The sequence below is a fragment of the Typopeltis vanoorti genome, chromosome 21, assembly GCF_054136105.1.
Source record: "Typopeltis vanoorti isolate ZY-2024b chromosome 21, IOZ_Tvanoo_1.0, whole genome shotgun sequence".
In the NCBI taxonomy this organism is placed as follows: domain Eukaryota; kingdom Metazoa; phylum Arthropoda; class Arachnida; order Uropygi; family Thelyphonidae; genus Typopeltis; species Typopeltis vanoorti.
Window position 1 is genome coordinate 70,194,026 of NC_143569.1, and position 13,966 is coordinate 70,207,991.

At 37.5% G+C, this 13,966-nt stretch overlaps 1 protein-coding gene across 1 annotated transcript in view; it reads right to left on the bottom strand.

Moving 5' to 3' along the window:
- The window catches only part of LOC150094956 (MAGUK scaffold protein dlg1-like), a 256,608-nt gene that overhangs the window by 32,817 nt on the left and 209,825 nt on the right, over window positions 1-13,966 (bottom strand). The window contains exon 4 of the mRNA XM_090411159.1: window positions 10,028-10,034. Coding sequence (XP_090267285.1) covers window positions 10,028-10,034 — 7 coding nt within the window. The remainder of the gene's footprint in view (window positions 1-10,027; window positions 10,035-13,966) is intronic.

The following is a 13,966-nucleotide window of genomic DNA, read 5'->3' on the forward strand; positions in this document are numbered from 1 at the left end:
TGGTATGAGCACTATCACCATCTGGTTGAAAAACAGTTCACGTCCTTAACCAGCTTCTAACGCTATGACATAACAGTCTTTGACCTCGAGTTTTCCCTTTTTCACATGCTGTTTGAGAAAGCCGTCTCGAAACAGCTAAATAGATTCTCCTGCATTACTCTCTCTCTCACAACCACAAAGAGAGATAGAGAGGGGGGGGGGGCGAAGAACTTTTTCGGGACTTTTCAACTGATGGTGAGTTAGCCGGTCTCATACGGCAAAGATTCAACTCGGTCAAGTGAAATCTACAAAGATAAAATACTTATCTTTTGGAGGAATGCAGCAGAAGAATGGAAAGCTAGCTGCATTAAATCTAAAACCCCTAATCAGGCAACTCAACCTGTCTCGGACGGATAAGAAATATGTGGATGAATGTACAACGAATATAACATCCAGATATTCGTAGTACTAAATTAGTCTATTTGATGAAACTTTGTACTTTTTCCTGCTACTGGTAGTGTTTGTATGAACAGTCAATTCCCCTCGCGTTCAAAAGTAGAATCTCTTGAAGGTAAAGCACCACCATTATACACCAATACTGGCGTATATAGGTGTCATTATTTTGTCAATATTATGCATGTGAAATTGGAATGTTAGAACACCTTATTGCGAAAAATGAAAGTGAGAATTTGTCAGACTGAACTCGCAGAAACTCAGTTCATGGAATCAGGTAAACCTACGTGTAGAAATCGATTTAATAGGAATAAAAAAAAAAAGCAGTCTTTTTGTTCCCAATGAACACCAATTAGTTTATCTTACCGACATCAAATTAATGTTAATTTGAAAACTTATTTTAATCGCCTTTATTAATTATTATCGCATTTCCTAATATATATCCTCAAGAAATGTATAGAGGATATTATGATAGTACGTAATTAAGTTTAGATTATTAGCTTCCTGGTAACATTTTATTTCAAATGAGTATTATTATTCTTCGGGCCTCCACCTATACGGTCAATTCTTACATCTCTGTCTTCTAGGGTGCTACTAAGTACATCAACCAACCTAGGTCTTAGTCTTTCTCTGGTCTTTTCCTGCAATGAAAACAGCTGTTTTGTTAACTTTTTCTCTCCTATTTTGCTTAAGTGACTACTACCTGAGATTAGCTCTGCTCACACAGTCTTGAATACTAATAATATCAAGTTTGTAATAGCTTATTATTAATATGTTTCTGCCACTCATGTAACTGCTCACTCTCACATCTGTGGTCTAGTCTTTGATTGACATTATTTCTGATGAAACGCTCAAATACCTAAATTAAAAATTTAGGTATTTGATCTGAACTATTATATACTACTTTAATGTTTTGTCTAATTTCCCTCCTATTTCATACGAATTTGTTCTACTTCCTATAATATCAAATTCTCTTATTCTCGTCAATATCCTTATTAATGAAAAATTACAGAGAACATATGTAAAAAAAATTGTGTGTGGAGGGGTGGGGGCTGTTGAAACGTCCTTCCGAAGACCTGGAGTCTAATTCATTCTATTTGTTTAATGATTTATTCATTATGCAAACAAAAGATGTTTTTAAATGTCGCAAGGCCCAAATAATAGAACGTAAAAAAACTAAAATAATTACTTATGTACACATTCTTGAATTATGTTCAAATCCGTAAAAAAAAAATAAGTTGACGCTGATCTTACGGTCTTAGCTGCTGTCTCATGGTATCTTAATACCAGCCTAACTTTCAACTAACGATGTTGGTGGAAAATACGTGGGCAGTCAACATTCGATATTCTCCGTAGAAGAAATCAAGCTATGACTTATTAGTCGTACAAAAAACTTACAAGGACGAAGAGATATATAGATCAGAAGGGACCGCAAATCGAAAATGATTATGTATCACTGTTGTAAATCATATTTTTAACAATTTCTTATCCTCTAGCGACAAAACTATGCTGAGCCATGTTTCCACAGTATAGTGAATGATAATTTACCATATCAAGTGAAATGAATCCCTGGTTAACTGCAACCAGCTTTTTTCATGGACCATCTTTTCTAATTAGCACGTTATTATTATTTTTTATAAAATCCTCTAAGTAGACAAGACAAAGTTAATAAATTTCATAGAAAAGTAGGGACAATACAAGTTGTTATCGTCGTTATGTTATTAACTGACAGATAGAAAGGGGAAAAAAGAGAAGTTAATTTCAGAAATGTTTCGTTAAGCAACCAACTCCGACTTAAAGGAAATCAACATTTCTAGATTCGCGAAAACGTTGCACGGTTTTCGCGAACTTAAACATCCTCCACATAATTATTCTGTAGCTATATATGAATGGACTATTGCGTGTAGTTAAGAATAATCAAAAAGCAACTTTGCAGAATATACAAGAACTTGAGAATGCCCAGTCCCGCAATTCTAATGTTCATTTCCCATCGGAGATCTTATAATCTTCGATGAATATATCCAACCTGTTTTTAAAGCAAAACTGTATCAGTTCAGCAATCCTGGAACAGTGACGCAAACGACTCTCGTCATAAATACTGAAGTAACAGAAAATACGAACACCTCAAAAGCCTACATATTCGCAGTTAATTTAAGGCTCCACTACAAGAGTTTTCAACATTTAAGAATGAAGCACAAAGCAAATCTACCCACCCACCTCAAAAATGCGGAAACGACACAGAATTAATGTAATTATCAACCTGTATCGGTAGACTTAAAACAGGTTTCATAGATGAAAAGAAGCGAACGCTATTTGGCTGAACTTCGTATTAAACAAGGCGACAACTAAATAGTGATAATTGAAGTATGGAAAAATTGCATCAATTGAAATAGGAATAATCGCCTTCCCTAACATACAACACGGGACGAAGACCGGCCTACGTATCTGAGGGTCAGAATGAAATCATTACCGAATGTCCTAAACTGTAAAAAAGAGAAGATTTACTACAGAGAAAGCGTCTTAAGACTTTCAAATAAAAGAACGCCGCACTAATTCACAACTATTGCTTAAATGAAGAGACGGGCAAAACATGACATTAATCAAATATTTATTTCTCTATATTAACAAGTTTTAGTTGGGTCTGGCATTTTACATTGTCAAGAACGAAATAGGCAAGCCATCTGTAGGATCAGCTTTTCAGTGGTAAGGCTACTAAAAAGCTACAAATATACTGACTGCGTTTTCAAGTAGTTAGCGCGATGATAGCATGAAAAATTAGAAATTGGACAAATCCCTTAGTTCCAATTAAAAAAAAAAATTATGTCTTATGTCTATAACATAAGCAGGAGGGGAAATCCTTTCCGTCTCCAGATGGGATGGACTAAATTCACCTTCAGCTGAAAAAATTAACGGTTCTCCGCGTCTTAGAAGATATTTGAATCCGGGTATTTCCTAAACCACATTGTTGCTGCTAGACATGTTCGATGAAAATTACTATTCAGCGCCAAAATATCGCATCACAACACAAGCAATCTTATTGTAAATCTGATTACACAGAACGCGTGGATTTCTATGCAGGTCGATCAGAGCGCAATGCGAAACGGAATGTTTCCTGAGAGAGAGAGAATAAGTGGCATTATTCTAATTTAATCCGGGGTTCACTAATCAGATGAGTAACACACACACACACTTAACTGATCACATTTAATTCGTCTAATTAGTCCGTTGCACAACTGCATATGTGTTATCCGTTCTAAGAATGGGTCGTTCTCTTTAGCAGAGAATCACCCTATCGTAAGAAAGACCAACTCACTGAAAAAAGAATCCAAAAGAAAATTTCGATGTAACGAAAACCCAGTCACGCTCACAGCAAACAAGCATTGCACTGGCTTTTCATGAACAGAGAAATATACAAAACTGAAAACCCTGTTTACCAGAAACAAACACGACATCCAATAAATTACCGAAAACTAAGACGACTTAGTTTGTTAGGTTCCTTAAAAAACCTATCGGCCTAGTAGTTATCAATAAACCGCTTGTCTGTGTTATATTTTTCAAAAGTCCTATGCGATGACTGGGCATAAAGGGATGGGGTGGGGGGGGGGCTACATTACACTGTGTAAGTCTAGTTTCCTGCAAGGGCTGGCTGCGTCCATTTCTAAATGTTTGTACGAAATAAAAGCAAATAAAGCTCTTTTAAAAACAACACGTGATTTTCAGAGCAGAAGAAAGTATTAATATTCAGTACGCGTCATCGGCACAAATGACGTACATCGCTGTGACGTTACATGCCCACGCTCCATTCACCAGTTAATGAACAAACAATGTGGAAAATATTAACATTTCATTAAAAATTTAGACCTTCATCATTATCTCCAAAAAAAGAGAAAAATTAAAAGAAAAGAACTTTCCAGTTACAAATAGCAAATGCAGTGCCTCTTAAAACGCAAACGCATAATTTATTTAAACTGATGAGCGCATTGAGAGCAAAACCACGGAAGGATCCACATCCTCTTTTCACGTTCATTAGGCACATCATAAATATTTATTGACAGGGGCGAGCATTTAATATAAATCATAATACTTATACTCTGATAAGTCCCTGGATCAAGTATCGTCGAATGTCCGAGTGGTATTATCAACAATCAGTTGCATTAAAATACAATACTTCGGGCGTGGGGAGGGGAGTAAAACTGTTCTTGCGAATATATAAACAATTCGTTTTTTCAGTGAGAAAATAGAATTAATCGCGATTAATTAAAAAACGTTATTAATAAATAAAAACAGCAACCGCCAATACATTAGAAACTTTTTTTCACCAGCTGCTATTCCATAAAAAAATATCCGTTCTTCATGATTTCAAACACTCCTCTAGCAGGTGCAAGACATGGAGGAAATGCGATTTCCTCACTTTAATATTATTTCCTTTGACTTGGTTAACATTACCAACAGTAATTTCTAATACGTTCAACAGAAAGCATGATTCATTTACCACGCAAAATAAGTGGCCACCATCAAACCAAGGACATGCCATTAGGTGCATTTAAAAATCTCGCCGAAGTGTCTAGATTTCATCATCCATTAGTCTTCGAACCTGCTAGACAGCTTTGTATTACACAGTAATAAAATGTCATCACCCAACACAATTACGTGAATCATCAGCTCCGTCCCCATTAGCCGAAGGTTTGTATATAACGTACAGCATTTATTGCCATTGATTCCAAGCTTGGCGTGGCGCCATCTCTTGTTGAGATATGAAAATAAGTGATAGAAAATAAACTCAGTACAAATTCAAGAACGATGGGGAAGGGGGGGGGTGCAAAATGGCATTATCGAGTATTATTATTATATACACCTTTGCATTAGATCCTCTGAATAAAATAGTAAATTCCAAACCTAATGAAACTACTACTTACTGCAAAAGAAACGGGTTGAAAATGAAAGAAACCAGTCATTTCAATTTGTCAAATTAACTCCTGAAATAGACTAGTTGTATTTAATATTTCCTAAACATTAGGAAAGAACACACACACACACACACACACACACACACACACACACACACACACACACACACACACACACACACACACACACAATTCCAATCTAAGGAACGCCTGGTATAAGATTAGGAGACTGGTACTGGTTAACATATGATGGTATACTCCCGAGTGTTCTGGATATAGTCTCAATGGAAAAAAAAAAAAAAAATGCTTTGACGATTATGAGTTTAGATCCAGGATCTTCTGGATATGAACATATTTAAATTTGTTGATAATAATTTGAAAAATTGAACAAAAAACAATTATTACTTATTTTCGATTAATGCAATTATTAAATTAGACGAGATAATTTATAGAACTCGTGTTATATTAACGAATTTACTCAACTAATATACTGGTCAGGACGACCTTGGATCTTAGCTAAATCAGGATATCAGAAAAAGACTAAATAGCCTCGATAGTAAAAAGTCTCCTGATCCAAATGGTAATTCCTCCACAGTGTGCTAAAAACTCGAGTTCCAGAATTGACACTCATTTTGTACTACCTATAAAAGCTGCCATTCTCATTGGCATCTAACCAAGCTTGTCCCTAAAAAAGCAAGATAAAAATCAACCATCAAGCTATCGGTCTCACCTAAATATTCTCAAAAGTGATGGCTAAACTCAGACTTGCTTCTTCACTACCTAGAGATTAATTCGTACTCACTATATGAATTCCTAAATTGTCGTTCTACAGTAGGCCTCCTAGCTAATCTTACATTTGGACACAGACTGAAAAGATTGAGAGAAACTCGTGTGGACGCTTTTGTTATGGTGTCCCTCCTGCCTTTTGTGACTGGTTTCTCTGTGGCCGTTTAAATGCATGCCATGGTGGACGCTGGAGTAAACAGGGGTTCTGTACTTTTGCAAATGCCTATACATTAATGACCTTTAAATTCTATCCACAGTTTTGTGACGACAGTACTCTCATTCCACTTCTTCATTCGATAAACTCTGTAGGCACTCAAATGATTCAAACTTTAAAATCTACTTATCTCCTTGCCATCTCAAAGTGGAGTGAAAATAATGCGAGCATTTCAATGCTATTCGGACACTTTTTCTGTCTTATTACTTACTTCTAGTTTCAATTCAAGATTAGTTTTCTCTTCTCGGGCTGTTCCAAACATCCATAGTCTCCTCAGCCTCCAAAAAACATTGGTATTATTTTTCGTTCAAAACACCGCTTGTCTCTTACTCAACTCCTCTTTAGCTTCTTAACCAACTCCTGACAAACTTTTAAAGATCATCCCTCCATCTTGTTCTATGGCGACCTTTCTGTTAATTTATAAAAAAACTGACAATTCTCCTGTGTCTGCGTTATGTTTTTTAAAGGTACTTTTTATGAACATTACTCAACCGGCCACTGCCATTCCTCCAATCATGTAAGAACACGAACAGCCACTGGTCAACATCCAAATACAGTTCAAGCATATCGAACCAGGTTCTTCCTTCATTCTAGCAACTTTTTTTTTTTTGGAACAGCCTTCTCTATATTGTTTTTCCCAAAGAGACTCCGCACCCCAGATTCTCAAGAATGTTAACAGATTCCTTCCTTGACCTACACGCGATACTGTTACATGTTTTGTTTGTGACCTCTCGCGTGTCTTTATAAAAAATAATAAAAAATTAAAAAAAAAACAGGAGGGAGGAGTATTAAATTGTAATTTAATATTACGTAAATATACGAGTACTCGAACAATTCCCAAATTGTTCGAGTATAAAATTGTAAACAGAAAAAGTGCGTTTTATTTCAACTTGATTGTGGACATTATAAGACACAAAGCATAAAAATGGAGAGAGAGATGATCTTTTCACATCCAAACTATTAAATATCATATGATTCAGAAATATAGCAGCGTCGATGACTCCTCGATTGTGCAGTCTTAACCCAGGCGAGTGTATTAACATGTATGAAAAGTTTCTTACTTCTCATGGATGGAATCCACTTAAATGTCCATACATTTTTCTTTCGTTTAAAATAAAGTGATGACGCAGAAAATTCTCAATTCCGAACAGCCGATGGAAACATGTAAATATTTTAAGGTTTTATCTTATTAATTTTTAGATATCAACAATATATAAATAGTGAATGCCTGTAAAAACAGTTACTGTTAATCAGTGGCGGCTCGTGGCTTGAAATCGTGGGGGTGCTGCAACTTTCGAAATGTACATACACACTGTAAGTACAATACGTGTTTGGATAAAATATCAAAATTATGGTAAATATTAAAAAAAAATTAAACATGAAAAAATATTGTTTATTATCGATAAAATTATACGGTTTAGTATTAATTCAAAATTACTTTAAAATAAAATCCATCCCTTTAATTGTAATTAAAGGAATGGATTTACAATTTTTCGACATTACAATTAAATCCTTTAATTGTAATGTCCAAATATTTAAAGAGACGGAGTAAACACGACAAGCACTACGAACACTCTACTACTGGCGCAAACTGCATATAAACAACAGTGGAACTGCGCGATGGACAGTTCCACTTTACGCTAATAGCTCGCATCTCACTATGACGGGCATATGTTTGCGCGCGTAACAAATACTAGCAATATGACACTGTAGTAAACACAGTGCTGCTAACGTCCTTCGACCTCTTATGTGCTACAAGATGGATTTTTATTATTTTTTATACAAAATAAGAGAACTGTATAGGATTGTTGGTGATAAAAGTAAATATTACAAGCAAATATAAATTAATTAATAAATATATTTATATATCGAGAAAAATTGGAACTGTGCAGTGCCTATGCACAAGCCGCCCTTGCTGTTAATAAATATATAAGTGTATGATATTATAAACAGACTATAATGTATAGGCTAAGATAATTATAGGCTCGCCTATAATATAACTAGCAGAAGAGGGTATAAATTCAATTCCGAGGGCAAGTTATTAATATTTGCTTTACAATTATTTTAATAGTTCGTTTAATTAAAGATTTAAGTTTAAATATTTTAAATTGTTTGTGATCAGAATAGCGAGCTACTAGTTTTCTATGAAAACAGAACACTAAGTAATTTCTGTTCTCTGGGGATTATTGAAGCCTGATAACAATCACAAGGAAATTGTAAAAAAAAAAAAAAAAAAATCTTGGAAAAGTTAACTTGATACTTAGCAAGTGCCTTTCGGCAACATACGAAATACGGTAACATGTCACTAGTCCTATACTTGTTCCGCCAGACTGCCGCTTAGTGCTCCGTTTATTTATAAACGGCTGTCTCTAATTTTCTCCCCTACCCATGAACTCGCGTCTAAACACATAGCCGGAAGCGATTTTCGCGGTATTGATCGCACAGATGACAGGTCATGAGGTGGTTGAGGAGAGGCGACTGGGCAATTGATTTCCCAAACCTAATCGTTCAAGTTTAGACAGTTCTGCATATTACGAAAATTGAAAGCGTGTGCGGCTGGAATGGTAAACAAAGGCTAAGCTAACAAACTACCACAAGCAATGTAACCTAAGGGGGTCAACCGCCTCGGGTTTCTATTTAATAATCACGTGAGTAATGCAATGAAGGATAAAGACGAATACTTTTTTAGAGAAAGTTTTTTTTTATATTTACCGTTAAGATTTTTTTCTTCGTATTAAGAAATCTTTTCCCGTCTCCATGCATTTGTCCTCTTTTTATTGTTTGTGATTTAAAAGAATACTGCATTCACTTTTACAGCAGACTCGAGTTAACTTACTAGTTTTACCTAGCATAAAGCGCACATTTTAGTTACTGGATAATGCAACAATCATAATCTAAACCGATCAAAAATGGCCAACATAAAAAACACCTAAATAAATATTTCCCTTAAATCGTATTATGTTCTCCCCCCCAACACACACATTTTGCTCTTAATGGAGCCTAAATTCATGCATTTCTCATAGAAAGTTTGCATTTTCGATTTGCTTTCATCATGAAACAAAGCGTATATGTTAGAATTTCTTATTGCTTTACGATGACAGTGCATATTTAATTAGGAAAGTTCTTACTCAATGCAGGAAATTCAGTAGCCGATTCCCACAGTGCTTTTAACCAAAGAGTTAATTATTGAACAAATGTAAACATTATAATGAACAAAAGCATCCACTCATGGGTATCCTGCAAACAATGGCGGAAGGGAACCCTCGCCCACATAGTCGTAAAAAAATATTGATTAAAATAACATTGATTAAAAAATATATCCTGTATATATAAAATGATAAGCTTTTTATGTCACGTTTTTTTTGAAACGTTTTGAAACTCAGGGGCTACCCTGAGTGTCGAGTCTTCAAAATTCGAGTCATCAGAATTCAAGGAGAACTGGCCTACCAGTCCGGAATTCAGGGGGGGGGGGGGGCAGGGCTGGTGTAAATAAATAAAATAAATAATAATAAAACTATGACAGGTAGTATCACATAAAAATTATAAAATTAATAAAAATCCTTAACCCACCAAAGGTACTAATGCGCTATACGTTTTTATGTGACTCGCAACCACAGAAGGGTGGGTCGCATTAAAAAAAAAAAAAAATAATAATAATAAAAAAAGTAGCTTCTATTTTTGGACTTACTGAATTTCTGAAAAATAAAATAATTTAAAATTTTATTCAAATTTACAAAAATGAATATACAGAAAATAAGTGTTAGCACCAACAGAATATGACACTAATACTTGAATTTTATTTTGTAATATTGTACTGTGCATTGAATTGTATTGTGAAATATTATCATAATTATACAAGTTGAATAGTATAATATGTACACGTGATGTGAATAATAGACTGTTATTATTAAAAATAATAATAATAATAAAAAAAGTGGCCTCTGGAAACTTCAAACTTATGGACTTTTTTTAATTTTTAGTCCTTTGTTTGTAAATTCACAAAATTTAAAAATTTTGTAAGAATGACCTCAGAAGACTCACAAGTAGTACATACAAATAAAGAATGGTTTAAAATTAAGCCCGTATGCATATGCAGAGATGATGAAAGGCAGAGATCGGCTACCTATGATATTAAAAAACAAAAAATTATAGGTCCGAGTCAGATTAGGTTGGCTAGAATACGGCATGAACAACTAAAGCTATTCAAGGTCGGCATATCATGTATAAATTGAATGTGCTCTTCAGTCGGTTTCCTGTTCTGCAGAATGAAAAACAGGAGTTTCCGGGAGGAAAAACTATGCCACCTCCTCACCTTCAGTTGAAAAGTCCTTTTATAGACGTTCTTCGACGAGTCTGAACCTACGCGTCTCTCAATCAAAAGAAGGCATCGTCAATACCGAGTAAGCTACTGAGGCTGGACCTTTGTAGAATGAAATGGCGTTTGAGGATGAGAGGATAAATAAACAATTGTCAAAACAACGCCAGTAAATCTACCATATATATATATATATATATATATATATATATATATATATATATATATATATATATATAAAGATAAGCTAAGATGTCACGTTTTCATGTCACCTTTATTTGAAAGGTTTTGAAACTCAGGGGCTACCCTGAGTGTCGAGTCTTCAAAATTCGAGTCATCAGAATTCAAGGAGAAACGACCTACCAGTCCGGAACATGGGGCGGAGGGGGGCGCCGTAGGCTTAGCCCCTCTAGTAATACTATAAAAAGCTGAGGGTTATTCTAATAATAATGCATGCTGAAGTGTTCACATCTTTAAAACGCAGACTGGGGCCAATACGTAAACTGCTTGCAAATGTACAGCTTTAAAACCTTCGTTTGGAAACTATTTGCATCACGGGTATCCCCTTTTTATGTATACTTTGTTAACGATCAAACTGCGGAAACGAATGAGAAAAGACAGAAATCTCTTTTTCGCAATTTCCAAGTATCAAGATACCAAGGAAACAACTCTTAGGCGCCAGACAGTTGGAATAAACGGTTAGTTGATTTATCGACTTGCAAATTTCTTTTGCAGTCTCCAAAACACCGTTTAAGCACCCCCCCCTTTTTTTTTTATTTAAAAATGTTCCTATAGCATATAAACCTGTAATTTACATTCACTTCCTGGGTGACCCAACACGTGGATACTTCACTAAAAGCAAAACATGCTGATGGGGAAAAAAAAAATTAAGTGAAAACTTGGGGGAAAAAACGTACTGCAACGTGCGTTGAACGTGGCTACACGAACAGTAAACGAGGATGACATAGTCATCGAGGCAAACCAAAGTGGCACACTTGGTTTCTGGGTGAACAAATATATAGGACTTGGAACACGAGACCCTATGCACCATCGAGTCACGCGTTTAGCGCCTTGTACAGAAGGTCAGTTAGGACTATAATTAATGTAAATGGATTGACTGGAACTACGTCACAAACAGAAGAAAGCGATGCGTTTTTCTTTTGTGCGTGTGCCACGTAAACAGACCCATTAACGTAAAAGAGAAAGAAAAGACATATTGGAAAAAAATAAGTGAGAATTCCGATGACTAAGTCTTTAATACTCTCACCTATTCTAAGCCAGTAGCACCAATTTAAATGATAAGTAGTTGGATATATTTTCGCAGCCGGATTAAAATCGTCAAGCAAATACATAAAGGAATAGGCTTAACGCAACGACACAAAGTCAAAGCCATCAAAAACACGGAGGAGCGGAAGGTGTGAAATACCCAACCACGAATTGTATGTAACTGGGGTCAGTCACACACAAAAGACAATCATCTTCGCTATTTATTGCAAACTGGATGGTCATCTCTGGAAAGAACACCAGTGTAATGCAACACTTAAACATCCCGTTTTTGTTTTTTTTTTCCTGGTGCCACTCTAACGCATTTAGAGAGAAATCCGCTGGTGCATTTTTACACATTTTTCTACCTCGAAATTCCATGAACCCTAATCCTAGTCGTCGTCTAACAATGTCTACGTGGAACCTTAATCGAGTCATTGAGCAAAAAAGACCAAATTACTGATAAGCATTCTACGGTGGAAATCATTCAGTAGGGCACAAGGGCAGGAGATGGGGGGGGGGGGGGGAGAGAGAGACATGTAGAGTGAACACGAAACTGGGTCAGTTATTAACACGCAGCTCTTACATTACAAAGGAAACTTTACAAAAATATCTGTTTAGAATAGATATATGTTAAGATCACAAAAATATGGATGCGATGCAGATAGAGCTTAAAAACACCTCCCTATCCCATGCAAACAAGAGCTACACATCGCAACAACAGTAAGCTGTTGTTTCCATGGGGTACGGAGGCGTTTTCGTTAAGAATAGGTATGTCCCTGACACTGTCTCGAGAACAACGAAATTCCGAATACCTTCCGCCTACACTAAAGCCCACAAGGTCTTCTTGGGCGTTAATAGGTCGATTTCCAGTTGTCCGCATACTGGACGATAAACAGCGCTCTCTCTAGATAGCCTGTCTCAATTGGCGTCGGGTTAGCGAGACGCCCGCCATGGTGTGCCTGAATAGCTGGCCAGTCGGATGACGTCGTGACTGGGAACACCACAATTACGAACTAAAGGCGGATTTTCCTGTTAGAGCGTCGTCAAGCCAATTACAGACTCTCGCGATTTGTGCCGCTAACGAGCCATCACCTGACGGTACAAGGATCAATCAGTTACAGATACTCACCTTCACGTACCAGCGTGTGGTCACCTTCGTCTTGCCCATCCTCACCGCGAATGCATTCGGACCGGAAGTGGGGGGAAAAAGTGATACAACTTCGACGAGATGTCCGACGATCCAAACTGCGACACCTCCCAGTTCACTTCGCGCAAACGCCAAGTTGCGTCGATCTGAGATACATGTCAACTCCACGTGCCCCCTTCGCCGCCCACAAGTTGTTTGTCCAGGAAATGCTCACCTGGAATTACAATTCTGTACTCTCGACGGCAAAACAGGTTCTTAACAACACCATTCAGCCGTCGTACTGACACTCACTGACGGCAGGTCACGGTTGATGTTCTGGGTAAAGGTCGCATCTATAAAGTAAAAAAAAGAATGCCGTGCGATGGAGTGGTATGAGACCAATTTGCGGTCTATTCAGACAGCTGCAGCTAAAACAATGTTGCAGTTGGCGTGAAATCTGTAATCTTCACGAAATTAAGCGGTCATCGACACCATAGCCCTCTTTGGCTCTGCCATCGTCTACGTTAGTTCTCCGGGGATATCTTTGACGCTGTACGATATCAGGACTCGCAGCAGTGACTCGTTATCATTTCTGAGGAAACCACTACGTCTCTGGTTATCAAACATAATTGATTCAAAATGTGATTTAAGTCGCAGCTGGAAAAAGGAGAATGAAAATTTGCTAAGCCCACCCCCCCCCCCCCCCACCCCCCCCCCCCCCCACCCCCCCCCCCCCCCACCCCCCCCCCCCCCCACCCCCCCCCCCCCCCACCCCCCCCCCCCCCCACCCCCCCCCCCCCCCACCCCCCCCCCCCCCCACCCCCCCCCCCCCCCACCCCCCCCCCCCCCCACCCCCCCCCCCCCCCACCCCCCCCCCCCCCCACCCCCCCCCCCCCCCACCCCCCCCCCCCCCCACCCCC